This window comes from Panthera onca, chromosome D1, assembly GCF_046562875.1.
Source record: "Panthera onca isolate mPanOnc1 chromosome D1, mPanOnc1 haplotype 2, whole genome shotgun sequence".
Taxonomy (NCBI): domain Eukaryota; kingdom Metazoa; phylum Chordata; class Mammalia; order Carnivora; family Felidae; genus Panthera; species Panthera onca.
In genome coordinates, this window is record NC_138348.1 from 58,259,728 (window position 1) to 58,274,205 (window position 14,478).

At 41.9% G+C, this 14,478-nt stretch overlaps 1 protein-coding gene across 8 annotated transcripts in view; it reads right to left on the minus strand.

Moving 5' to 3' along the window:
• Positions 1-14,459, minus strand: part of XRRA1 (X-ray radiation resistance associated 1) — a 61,804-nt gene extending 47,345 nt beyond the window's left edge. Inside the window, exons 1-5 of one of the 8 annotated variants that reach the window (XM_060605618.3) lie at positions 14,256-14,459; positions 12,141-12,196; positions 8,160-8,257; positions 3,592-3,776; positions 14-85 (exon numbers count right to left, since the gene is read on the minus strand). In XM_060605618.3, the coding sequence (XP_060461601.3) occupies positions 14-85; positions 3,592-3,776; positions 8,160-8,253 (351 nt within the window). In that variant the 5' untranslated portion in view covers positions 8,254-8,257; positions 12,141-12,196; positions 14,256-14,459. Of the gene's footprint in view, positions 1-13; positions 86-3,591; positions 3,777-8,159; positions 8,258-12,140; positions 12,197-13,902; positions 14,023-14,255 lie in introns of those variants that run through there. The other 7 variants (XM_060605621.3, XM_078433093.2, XM_060605616.3 and 4 more) reach the window with 7 other exon arrangements.
• Positions 14,460-14,478: the final 19 nt, after the last annotated feature.

Genomic DNA, 14,478 nt, shown 5'->3' on the forward strand with positions numbered 1-14,478 from the left:
TGGCTGGCCCTACCTTGGAGAACTTCAGGCCGCTCACGTTAATGTTGCACAGGTCTGATGGCTTCCTTACACAATGGTGCTTCAGCTGGAACACAGTGCAGAGAGTCAGCTCTCAAGGCCCCAACAAAGTTTAATAATTGGCCAAAACAACAAATGACCCCCTGTTGAGAAAGGCGGCCTGGTACAGTGCAAAGAGCATGGGCTTTGGGAGTTGCTCAGAACAGAGCTGCCACCTCAGCCCTCTACCTCTAAGTTTCCCATCTGCAAGATGGGGATAGTCACACTGACTTTATAGCGTTCTTAGGAGGATCCCTTCATCTCTGTTCCTTCCCTGTCTTTTCTGAGCCCCACTTTTTCTACCTGATTCTTTAAAAAAAAATCTGTATTTCTGGGGCTTTACCAATCTCACTACATGTATAATAATTTATTATTTGTTCGTTTGTTCACTCTTTAATTCACTATTTACTAAGCATTACTTTGAGCCATGTATTGTGCTAAATACATCAATACATTTTCTTCTAATCCTAACTAAACCCTTTGACATAAGTATGATCGTTTTCCTTTTTAAATGAGAGAAATAAGGTTAAGAGAGAAAAAATGCCTTGCCTAAGGTCCCACAGGCAGTAAGTGATAGATGATTTGAATCCACTCTGTGCTCTTTTGACTACCATATGTTGCTCCTTATAAGTAAAAAGTTTGAAGACAATCTCAATATTGGAGCTTCTATTTCTGTTTGACCAAACTTCACTCTTTTTTCTGTTAATAATTTTGTTATAGCATCTACTGTGTTTAGGCATGGAATTAAGCATTTTGAATATTCTAATAACAGCATGGAAGCCAAGTAGCAAGTATTTATAAATGTGACACTTATTTTTTACAGATTTATTTATTTTAAGTAATTTCTACACACAACATGGGGCTCGAACTCACGACCCTGAGATCAAGAGTCAGATGCTCTACTGACTGAGCCAGCCAGGCACCCCTAAATGTGATAAATATTTTAAAGGAGAAATTCAAGATGCTACAGGAGACAATAATGGAAGGCCCTAACCTCAGTATGAAAGTGAGGAAATATTTAGTTGAGGAAGTACTATTTCAGGTGAGACCCAAAAGGTAAGTAGGAGTTGGTCCCATGGAAGTGGGTGGCAGGCCTGTGAAAGCTATCAGGGCAAGAAACAGCCAGGTGCTTTTGAGAGGATGAAAAACAACAAGGCAAGAGAGGCAGCCACTGGATCACCTGGGTCCATACTGACTGTGTAAAGGAGTGTGGATTTTGTTCTACAGTCAGTGGAAAGCTAACAGACTTTTTTTTTTTTTGCAAGAGCTGACAGCAATTTTATAAAAATAGCTTTGTCCACTACACACAGAAAAGATGATGAGAGACCAATACACCAGACATTGTTAATTACCTTCCCTAGAGCTAGTTCTCTACTACTTCCATATTAAAGAATCCCAAAGTTATTCACACTTCTCTGAGTGGATGTGTCCTTAGGCCCAAGCTCCAAGGATAAATCCTGACTGTCTAATTCAAGCTTGGAGGTCATGTTCCCCTAAATAATGACTGTTGGGACCTATGATATAGGTCTAGCCAATGAAACAGACACTGGCTGCTGGGGGTGGGAGGCCAGTTCTGGGGAGCTCTTTTTATTTATGAAAATAGACATAAGACAGTGACAATCCTTTTTGTACCTCTGGATGTCATTCTTTATATGTGATGACTGGAGTTGCTGCAGCCATCTTGGGATCATGAAGGCAATCAGCCCAAGAGGACAAGTTAACATGCTAAGGAAATAAGAGCAGAAAGATGAAGGAATCTGGGCCTTTAACACTAAACTCACCTACCCTGGAATAACAATGCCCCTGGCTTCTTTTATGTGAAATAAAAGCATCCTAGTTGGTTCAAACTAGTTAGGAGGTCATTGAATTAATCTATTTATTTATTTATTTTTTTTAAACGTTTATTTATTTTTGAGACAGAGACAGAGCATGAACAGGGGAGGGGCAGAGAGAGAGGGAGACACAGAATCTGAAACAGGCTCCAGGCTCTGAGCTGTCAGCACAGAGCCCAATGCGGGGCTCGAACCCACGAACCGTGAGATCATGACCTGAGCCGAAGTCGGACGCTTAACCGACTGAGCCACCCAGGCGCCCCTGAATTAATCTAATAAAAAATGATGGTTGTTCAGATTAGGGTAGAGACAGTGGTGATTAGGAAAATAAAGATTTTAAAACTATTTAATAGAAGTGCCAGGCTTGGTAGTGGTGGGAGTGGGGTGGTAAGGGAGAGGCAAGTGTCAAGCTAACCCCAAGTTACTGGGTTGGTGCCATTACTGAGGCAGTATAGTAAAAAGAAAAGGGGTATGTCTTGGGACTTGTTGTAAGGGGATTGGCACAGCTCAATATGAGGTGCCAGTGGAACATTCAAGTAAAACTATCCAGCAGATAGGTAGGTATCCCATCACTCTGAAAAACACCGTATTGCTTCTGCCATATAAAGAAGCAACATGGGTAACAAACCATGTCGATTAATGTGGGAATATATATGTCGTGAGAAACAAAAGGGAAAAGAAGACTACTATAGTAAGTGTTTCTGCCCTTCCTCAGTACTGTTGTTTCAGTCCTCCGCACCCCCCAGTGAGAAGTGGACATTGTGATGAAGGAAATACCATGGGACTCTGCAAAAAGCTTACACTACCCACTTGAGGTGAGATGCAACCTCAGAGCTTCCTCCTCAAAGCTCTCTTTAAACATCTGATCTGTGTAGAAAGCCACCTGTTGAGAACCATAAGTAGAGCCTGAGAACAGAGTAGAATGCTGGAGAGTTCTTCATAGGGAGTTAGGCAAACTGGACTAGATATTAATATTGGTTTACAAATTTGTCTTTCTTTGCCAAGCCACCGAGGCATTGCACAGAGCAGATGTGATCTACCTGGCTGGTCTCCAATACAGCCACCCCGGTCTTCTTCGTAAAGCCTGCCCCAGGTACTAGGTACTATCTGATCAGCTCCCCTAGACTTCAGTGAGATACTAAACCCAAAGGACAAAGTCTGTGGAGTGTGGAATTTCCCCAGTCCCCCCATTCCTGGAAAAAGGGAATCTCCACCCTCTACCAGGTACAGGAATGGGATTTTCAATTTACTGTTCCCCTGACCTACTCCTTTGCCTTTCTAACTCAATTAAATTGAGTTTTTACCTGATATACTATAAAGGTACAGGCTTTGGAGTCAGTAGACCAGAGTTCTCATCCTGAGTAGTTCTAATAATGAGTAGACCAGAGTTCTAATTATTAGCTATGGGACCATGGCCAAGGCATATTACCTCTTGGGGTCTCAGTTTTCCCATCTGCACACTGGCAACAACATAATAGGGACAATAATACCTATCTCACAAGGTGGATATAAAGAAAGCTTTCATGTAAAGAAAGCTTTGGGTCCCTTCATCATCCTGACTGTACTCAGCCAAGATCACTCTAATAGTTTGGGGTGGGTTGGGGGTAGTTGTACCAGAGTGGAACAGGGCAAGTCCTTGTCTCCCATCATGACAGTCATCAGCTGATCCTGCCAGCCACTCCAGGATATATTCAACTCTCACCAGAAAAGCCTGGTCCAGTATGTGTCCAGGAACATCCTCTTGTTTTTCATGTAGAGACCCTTTCTTCCCCCTGACCTCAAAAGAAACCTTCTTCTGGCTTTCCTGACCTTCAGCTGGTGCCTCAAGCACATTCTTGGGCTTCTTCTTGAGGTTACATTTCCGAGCCACTAACCAGTGTCCTCGGCCTGTTGAGAAGATCAGAAAAATGAGAAGGAGCAAACTCCCCTAAAAGCTACAACTAGTGTGCTTACAGAGTATTTACCTGTAATACCAAAACCAAAAATAGCTCCACATTACCTGATATGCACCAGATACTGTGCTGCTGCTGGTGAGGTGTGTCTGCATACCCACCTCATTTAATTGGCCCCAAACCCCACTGAAAGACATGTTACTGTCCCCGTTTTACAGATGAAAAGGCTAAGACTCAAAGAGGTGGAATGACCTCCTCAATTCCTTCCTCCACACTTTTGTCTCTAAATGCTAATTTTCCTTTTAAGACCCCAGATCAAGTATTTCCTGTTTTACAAAGCCTTCTCTGACTCTCCTCAGCACACTTGATTATTCTTTCCTACACTGGCTACTCTCCCATCTCTCATCTCTTGGCTAGAGCTAAATGAGTGGAGTCAACTCATCAGGCTCCATTTTGCTGGACTTTACCTTGGATCCCATTATTATAGGGGAAAGGTTGTATTAGGAGCTCAGGATAAGAAGATGACAGTTCTGGGGTGCCTGATGGCTCAGTCAGTTAACGTGTTCAACTATTGATCTCAGCTTAGGCCCTGATCTCAGGGTTGTGAGTTTAAGCCCTGCATTGGACTCCACGCCAAAAGAAAATGATAGGACAGTTGGCACTTAAAAAAAACTCAATACATTTTACTGTGTTAAGAACTCAAAAATTTGTGTAAGCAAAAAAGAATATGAGGTTTACCAGTAAGTTCACCTAACAAATCATGACAACATTCTAGAATCTGTGCCCTCCTACATCAGTTTATTTGTTCCAAGGCATTCATCGCAATCTGTAATTATTTTGTTTGCTTGTTTTTTTGTCTGCTTTGCCCTGCAGAGACTTTGATTCGTCACAGTATTCCCAAGGCCTACGTAGAATTTCCCATATTGTGAGTATGGCTGAATGAATGCTGAGCCATAGCCCCTACCCACAATTACTCATCCAGACCTTTTCTGAGCATCAACATTGTGCTAGGAGCTAGGGCTGTGGAGATGAGTAAGACAGAGGCCCTGACTCAAAGAGCTTAATAATAGAAGGGGTACTGTAAAAGCACTGAAAGGGGAGCTACCAGCCTAAGCAAAGCTAGATCTAGTAAGTTTAAGGTTGACTAGATGGAGATGGGAAAGACAGGTATCCTGGGCAGAGGGAAGAGCACAAGAAGTACCCAGAAGCAAAAAAGATCAGGAGCACACAGAACAGCACAGAGCTGTGGGAATCAGCTCAGGGCCTCTGAGCATTGACTCCCTGTCCTCATAGTCCACTATCCTGCTTCAGGGGCTTGCCCTGACTCAACCTGCCTCTTGGATGCAGCTCCTGCCCTATGTCTGCCATGAACCATCTCCCACTCCCACTCCCACTCCCACTCTGGGCCTGACATTCCAGATAATCCATTTCTCAGGGTTGTCCCCATCTGGGGCATAGACCTTTGTCCTATTCTAATAGCCCTCCCAGAGACTCCAGTGTGAGTTAGTGCCCAAATTCCCAACATGACCAGAAAGTAAGGCTCAGACTGTGTAGAGGATGAACATGAGGGAAAAGAGATGAGGCTAAGGAAGTCAGCAGACTCAGATCAGAAAAGGTCTGGAGGATCAGAATAAGGAGATTGGTTTTTTGATTTTTGTTTGTTTGTTCTTTATGAGACAGCAAGTGAGAGAATCTTTCTGACACTACAGAGACTGACAGGGGGCTCGATCTCATGAACTGGGAGATTATGACCTAGTAGGACGCTTAACTAACTGAGCCACCCAGGTATCCCAAGAAGCTTGGGTTTTAAAGGGGTAGACTTTTAGCACAAAGAGTATCCATGGGAATGTTCCCCCCACTGTATTTTTTCATTTTGAGACGACATAAGACTTCTAGAAAAGTTGTGAAAATAATAGTTTCTCTACAGGTTTCACCCAGTTCCCCCAATGTTAACATCTTAAATAATCATAATGATTGAAGGCAAAAAATTAACCCTGGTACGTCAGTAACTAATCCAAAGCCTCCTTTGAATTTTGCCAGTTTTCTCACTAATGTCCCCTTTCTGTTTCCAGGGTATCTCACATTTCATTTAGTTGTCATGTCTCCTTAGAATCTCCCAATCTGTGACACTTCTTCAGTCTTTCTTTTTTTCTTATGTGATCTTGACACTTTTGAAGAGGACTGGTCAATTATTTTATAGAATGTCCCTCAATTTGAATTTGTTGTATGCTTTCCTATAATTAGACTAAGGTTCTGTGCTTTGGCAAAACTAGCACAGAAGTGATGCTGTGCCCTTCTCAGTGCATGATATCAGATGACAGATGATATCAATATATCTGATTACTGGTGATGTTAATTTTGATCACTTGGTTAGGGTGGTGGTTCCAACTTCCCTACTGAGAAGTTATTATTTTTCACTTTGTAATTAATAAAGATACCTTGAGACTATGCAAATGTCCTGTTCCTCACCATACTTTGACCCACTAATTCTAGCATCTGTGATGGTTGATTTTATGTGTCAATTGGCTAGGCTATGGTAAACAGTTATTCAATCAAACACTAATCTAGGTGTTGTTGTCAACGTATTTTGTAGATGTGGCTAACATCTGCAATCATTTGACTTTAAGTAAAGGAGACTATCTTCAATAATGTACATGGGCCTCACTCAATCAGTTGAAAAAACTTAAAAGCAAAACCTGAGGTTTTCTAAAGGAGGAAAAACTGTTGCCTTAAGACCTCAGCATCAGATCTTCCCTACAGATTTCAGTCTTGCCAGCATATTATTCATAATTATGCCAGCATAATTTCATAAGCCAATTCCATAATACACATATGTATATGGAAACAGAATGAGTAGGATATAAATACATATCCTATTGGTTCTATTTCTCTGGAGAATCCTGATACACAACCATAGAAGCTTCTTATCTGTAAAAAGTATTATTGTGATGTTTTAACAGTGATTTTCTATTTCCTTCATTCCTTCTTCATGCATTAACTGAAATTCTACTGTAGGAAGAGTTGTTCCTTTTCCTACACTTATTTAAATATTCAAATATTTATTTTTATCAGTATGGGCTCATGCATATTTATTTACAACCCAATTCTACCTTTATTTATTTTGTTGTTTAGGTTGTCCCAGCTTTGGCCACTGGGAGCTTCTTCAGGTTAGCTCCTATGTCCTTCTTATACGCCCTCCTCATTTTTCTGAGCACTTCTGTACTTTCTATTACTATACAACGTTCCAGGTACAATTTGTATTTTTCTGGCCCCAGCCCTGGAAACAATGTTTTCTTTGAGGAGCCCCGGCTCTTTTACTGGAGAATTATATTCAGAAACCAAGATCTAGGCAGCAGGTATACTCTTTGCAACTGAGGCGTCACTGCTCTCAGTAGCCTAGGAAATATACATACATATACTAACACACGCAGATGCACATGGCTATATTTATTTCTCTATCTATCTCTGTGTGTGTGTAAAGGGGTGTGGGTATAAAATTATGAGTTCATACTGAGAGCCCCACAGGAGGGTTTGTAGGTGGCCAAAGAAGGTCTCTACGTGAAAAAAGAAATCACTCTAGAGAAGTGGGGAGGATGGATTGGAGGAGAAAGTTCTTCCAGTATTCCACATACAGAATCCAGCAAGTCATTTCATCTGGAGTAAACAAGGGGTACTTCCCCCTTGCTCTACGCTTTCAAAGTAACAAATTCAATCTAGTCAACTCCTACTTCTTGGTAGTGTTGCATTGTAGGGCTCTGCTCAGTGTTATGAGGAGTCCCTGCCCCATGGGAGTTTTTAACTAGATGAATGTGTGAAAAACTACTTAGCAGAGTCATTTTATTTAGCCATTTTATTTAGGAGCTTGGCAGAATATGATTACTCAACAAATAATAAACACAGAGAAGAAGACGGCTCACAAGAGAGGATGGTCACTGAGGGCTGGAGTAGCTAGACATGGCTTACTGGAAGAGCTGGGTCTTATGGGATGGGAAAAAGTCTGGATAACTAGAATGATAGCTGGAACATTCTGGGCAAATAAAACAAGCTATGTGAAAAGAAAACACTACAGAATAGGGCATATGTAAAGGAATGGGGTTGTAGCAAAGGATAAGGGAAGGTTAGACTCTGAATACAGAATATCAGGTAAAAAAGCCAGCAATGAGAAGTAACTGAACAGAAGGGAACACTATGGTTAGATGTGCACTTAGAAAGCTCCCTGCGAATTCAGAGAGAAAATGGATGGGAAGGGATGAGGTTGGGTAGAGCAGGGGAGAGGAGTAAATTGGGTTGGAGAGAAAGGAGTGGATATGAGAGTCACTCTGAAGTAGGAGAAAGGTGTCAATTGAAGCCCAAGTATCAATTAGAGAAGTCACCTGACCTTCTTCTGGCATCCGAAGGAGATTTTTGGCTGGAAAGCAGTTGTTCAAATAAGGCTTCCCGTTATCCAGCTTATAGATTCCTGAGGAAGCCATCTCCCTAAGAGTCAAGCAAGGAAAGTAAGGGAGTGTGAGAAGGGGCAACATAGCTCTCTCACCAAACACAGCTTGTGAGCCCACCAGCACCATCATACTCGAAATATGCTCTATTTCTGAGACCCAAAAGGCCCCTCTCCTGTAATGGGCTGGTCTTTTTTTTTTTTAAAGTAGGCTTCAGGCCCAACAAGGAGCCCAACATAGCGCTTGATGTGGGGCTCCAATTCATGACCCTGAGATCCAGACCTGAGCTGAGATCTAGAGTGGAATGCTAAACTGACTGAGCTACCCAGGCATCCCCTCCCCCACCCTTTTTAAGAAAAATGGACTGGTCCTTCAAATGGAGAGGGAGAGGGAGAGGGAGAGAGGGAGACCAAGGTTTTTTGGGTTTTTTGGTTCAAATCACTCCTAACTCAGTGGAACACTAAAAAGACCACCTTTGGGCTCAGACAGACCTGGTCTAAATCCTGACTACCTTTCCTCACCCTGTGACTGTACCCCTCTGAGCCTCGGTTTCCTCACCCATAAAATGGGAGTAATAACACCCACCTTAACAGACAGAAGGGAGGATCAAGTTAGGAAGGTAGTGCCTTATGTTGGTATGAGCACTGGGTGTTATGTGTAAGTAATCAATTACTGGAATCTTCTCCTGAAGCCAAGACTACACTGTATGCTAACTTGAGAATAAATTAAAAAAAAAAAAAAAAAAAAAAAAGGTAGTGCCTAGTACCTTTTAAGTGCTTACTAGAAATGTTCTTTGTTTTAACAGACTTCAGGAAAGAGGGAGTTCACATTTTAGGCAATATGATGTGCTGTGCAAGTAATGAAATTTGAACCACATAAACAGGATTTGAGAGATGAACTGAGATTGCTAATAGAGAAAAGGATAAGCATTCCAAACAAAAAGGGCCACAGGACCAAATGCATGGTAGTGGGCACTTGTGGCACAGTAAAGAAACAACCTGACCTAGGAAGGAGAAGGATGTGTGTTTGAGAGTTTTGGACAATAAGGTTGGACAGAAAGGATGCTGCCTGCTCTCAAAGGCTTTCAGTGCCAGGCTAGGAGCTCAGGCTTCCCCTTGTAGGTAACTGAGAGCTATGGACAGTATCTGAGCTGGGGAAAACCATGACCCAAGCTGTGTTTTGGAAAGAGAGGTCTGAGAAAAACAATGCTAGGTGAGATGGGATTCCATTAACTGGTCACTGAGTCAAGACAATTCTAGCTCAGGAAGACTGTTTCATTGTACTGTTTTTATTAAACCTTTCACTATCTCCCACCTAGAATACTAAAACAGTCTTTTTCATTGGACTCCCACTGAGCAAACTTGAGCCTGCTCTTGAAGGCCCCTGGAGTCCCATGTCCTAACCTTTCCAGCTCCGGTCAGCACTGCCCATCAGGCTCATAGAAATAATTTATATATATGTGTGTGTATGTATGTATGTGTGTGTGTGTATATATATATATATATATCCTTGCCCTAGCCAGGAATGTACAGGTTCCAAAATACTCCGCTACCTGTACATTCCTGGCTAGGGCAAGGATATGTGTGTGTATGTATGTACATATATATATACATACATACACACACATATATATGTATGTATATATATACATATATATGTATGTGTATGTATGTATATATATACACATATATATATATGATTTTAAATTTTTTAGTAGCCACTTACATATTTTACATTTATAGAACATCTCTTTTTGGACAGCAACATTGCAGATACTCAGTACCATATTGTAGCCAGTGACTAGTATTTGGACAGGACAGGTCCAAAGCTCATTTCTCCCAATTCTCAAGCTAATGCATTTTCTGTACAGAGCATGACCTTATTTTCTGTATCAGAAATAAGTGCCTTATAACATACATGGGCCATTTAAACATCGTATTTTGATTTAAAAAGAAATATCACTGGTGGTCCTGATGCATTTTGCGGAGGAGATTCTTCTAGATAAGCCCTTCCCAGAGACCCAACACTTCTGGAAACTCTACCAGTAGCTTACCAATGAACAGTTTTAAATGAGGATGGCTTTTTAGACATAAGATGCTAATTGCAATCGTTGAGATTTATATTTTTCTGAGAACAAGATTTTTGGCTAAAAGTTCTTTCAGAGAGTACATTACTAGAAAAGATCAAATTGGTGGCCCCTAGCTCTGGGAGATACAAGTTCTTACAATATGTATTAGCTTCACCCCTATCATAGAATCATTTTCTATTCTCCAAACACATTCATTCTTCCCTAGCTGTGTTCCTTTGGCCTAAAATAGCCTTCTCCATCTTGTTCATCTGGTTAATCTCATGCTTTAAGATTCAGTTCAAATGCTACTTCTGTAAGGAATAAATCTCTAATCAATGACCCAAATTTCTTAAACCTTGAGCTCTTAAGAGATTTGAGATTTTTCTTTAAAGAAAGCCAGCCAGGGAACTTGGCTGGCTCAGTCAATAGAGTGTGTGGCACTTGATCTCAGGGTTGTAGGTTCGAGCCCCATGTTGGGTACAGAGATTACTTAAAAATAAAGTCTTAAAAAAAAAAAATAAAGAGATCCAGCCATTCCCAGATCTGCCTTGGAACAGCTTCAGAAAACTTGGGGTAGCGGAGATTTTGGAACCTGTACGTTCCTGGCTAGGGCAAGGATATGGTCCCTGAGATGGAGGGTCCAGGACAAAATTCAGTAAAAGGAAGGAGCAGAGTGAGGAGACAGGATCAGGTGTCCTGAGAAAATGTTTCTGGGAAGTGACAAATATGCAAGGTAGAGTGATGCAGTAAGAAGGGCAACAATTTTAGAGATCAGAGGCTGATCTGAGTCTAGTTGCTAACACTAAGCTGAATGACCTTAGGCAATACCTTTACCTCTTTGTATCTCAAATTTCTCACATGTAACTGAAGATAAAAACCTGTGTCTTGGAGAATTATTGTAAGAATTAAACGAGGTAATAAATTTTTAAAAAGCTTCTTTCTAGACCCAGTCCAGATGCCACCTTTTCTGCAATGCCTTCACTGAACCTTACAGAGGGAAATAGCTGCTGCTTTGACTAAACACTGGAGTATTTCTTCTCTCTTTCATGGCCGGAGCCCTTTCTATCTCATAAGGTTACTAACAATCATGAAGGGGTTCCTTCAATGGCCCGTGAACCTCCACGTCTGGAAACATATCCAATTCACTGTTTCCTCTTCCACCTTTGGAATGCTCATAGGAAATCCCAATAAATGTGTGTGAGCCAAATGAAGAATATGATGTACTCCCAGGGCCCAGGAGTTTTTATACATATTTCTGATATCCCCAGCTATACTCTAAATTCCTTTAGAGGAAGGAGAACACCTATGGTGTTCATTTCTTTACTCCCATTACCTAACACAGCACCTGGCACGTAATAGATTCCACAATTATCTGTGGAATGAGTGTTGTTGGTATCTCCCTTGGTTCAACACAGGGCACTGAATTTCCAAAAAGGATTGGATGCCCTTCCTAGGTGTTCACACAACATCTTATACTTCTAGTATAGTGCTTATCACTTTTCTTTGCTCCCTTTACCAACTTTTGCTCCCCTTACCAACTTCTCACCTGCCGTGGGACCTATGATACCTTATTCACCTATGTAATTCCAGAGCCTGGCACAGAACCTAGTATTCACTAAAAATGTGTTGGGAAGATGAATGGATTGATAGACGGATGGAAAAAGATCAATAGTGAGTCAGTCAATCTGTCTTTCAGTAATCTCTCTTGTGACCCACCACACCTATCTGCTACATAGGTGAATGAATGAATGAGTAAACAGCTGGCTGGGGAATGTTAGAGATGATGACTGTTGGGAAAAGACTCCAGTAACTTACAAAATATGAGAACCTTGTTTCTGATCTGCAGGGTACTTACTTGATCTTTGATCTTGGGAAAGACCCTTTGACTTCCTTTTTTTTTTGTTTCTTCACCTGTAAAATAGATATACTCTTTCTTAGCCTGTCATTCAGACCTCTTGTATTTTCTCATTAATTACATCTTAATGTGACCCTCTGCTCCAAAATGTGTCTCAGCTGGGGCCTAAAAAAAATACCAAAAAACTAAAGATCCCATAAATACAAAAAGACAGAAACATGGATGGGAAGGCGAAACAAGAGAGTAATTTTATGACGATGGGGTGGAGCTAGAGTGCTTAAATAAGTTGTGCAAGTCACGAATCAGGAAGGAAAGGATCATTTATACAATCACTAATGCAAAATAAATTTATACATGATAAAAACTGCAAAAACAGAGTTGGAAGATAAGACACTGTCTGGGAAAAGATATTTGGCATACATATACAAAGGATGAATCAGACTCAGACTTGTCGAGAGCATACAGACCTGGACACAACTAATCCTAGAAATTCCAGTTCCCTATGAAGAATACCAGGTAAGGAGGTGTGGATTTACAACTAGTGGGCTAGGAAGGGCACATAATCCCCACATTACATTGTCTAGAAAGTAACTCTAAAGCAAGTATGAACTTTACCTGGATGGTGGAAAAAAGAAAGTCCAAATTCCAGACTCAGAGGCCACCTGCTTAGTTAGCTTCAGCTAACTATCTCAAACTTGAAGCAGCTCGGGTCTCTATCTCAAACTTGAAGCAGCTAATCTCAGCCTAATTGTAAGGCCTCCCAGCTCCAACACACACAGAGTAATGGTGCTCATTTGCATACATGTGCCTTCCATTCCTTTGGCCTATGACACATCTGCCCCTCTTCTTTGCCTAGCTCACAGAGGCAACTTTACTGTATCTCCCACTCCTCATGTTGACCCTTCTCTGTGCTACCACCTCAGCCCACCTCTTAATGGAAACACTCCATCATGCTGTAGTATAATGGCCTGCTTACATGTCTGTTCCCCACTCCTCACACCCCCAATCCCAGGCTGTGTGAGCCCCTCAAAGGCCAGGCCTAGGTCCTACCTATATATTTATCCCCAGCACTTCATACAGGGTCTGGCCCATTGAAGGGATGCAATGATTGTTTACTGAACTAAACTGAACTATAAACACAATGCCAAGGAGGTCTTCATTCTGTCTGCAAAGAAGGAAAAACTAAGGATCAGGAAAGGTTTCACAGGGCAAGTGACATTAGAGCTGGGTCTTGAAAAATGAAAAGATGTAAAAGAGAAACAGTAAAAAGCTACAGGAGCATCTTCCTGGATTGCTTCACAGGTAAAGCAATCCCATCTAATATTATTTAGTGATAATTATTATCACATGTTAGCTTCACCAAGACAGGTGTTTAGCCCATTATTTAGAAATATATCCCCAGTTACCAAAACAGTGACTGCTAAATAGTAAGCACTCAGTAAGCATTTGTTCAATTATTCGGACACTTAGTAGGGATTAATGGAGATAAAAACAAAAACAAGCGATGCAATGTAAGAGTTCATAGTATAATATAATCCCGTTATGTGATAACTCTAGGTCACTAGAGTAGACGTTCCAAGAGAGTAGGGAACAGGTCTGTCTTGATCCTCCAGTACCCCTTAGTACACTTCTGAGCAATGTTGGTTCTCAATAAATATTTATGGAAAAGGTGAATAGAAATTATTTAACAAAAATGAACAGAAAATGTAGAATACTCTTACATCCTAAAACTATTAAAAGCAGAGTGGCAGAAGGAAAATACCACGCGTTTTGACGTCAAAAACCCCTGGCTTCTAAACCAGGTCCGGATACACGCTATTTGGCCTTGGTAAGTTTCTTTCCTCATCTGACGGGGCTGTTAGTGGACTAGCTGACAGGACGGATATAATAAATGCACACAGTACACAGCCTGGCAGACAGTGGATATTCCGCGAATGCGAGTTCCCTATAACACGAAAACGTTACTGACACCTAAGAGGACAGTACTAGAGAGAATAACCAGTAAGTGCTGTAACGGGGCTAGGAAGGACGAAGGAAGAGTCCTGCCGCCTCTTTGGAAACTTCTGGAGCAGAGGAGACTCTAACCCCTCACACAAACTAAGTTTCCAGCCGCACCTGCCTCCGTCGTCGCTTCCGCCTCCGAGGCGTCCGCGGAGGCCGCGTCCGGACAAGACGGGCTGCGCGCCCGCGACCCTCCCGGGAATCCCGGAGCCTCTCCACGGTGGCGCCTACCACTACCCTCTCCACCCCTTGGTAACCGCGCCTCTGCGGCAGGCCGCGTAGGCGGCAACCGGTGGGCGGAACTTCTAACTACTATAAGTCCCGGCAAGCCCCGCGG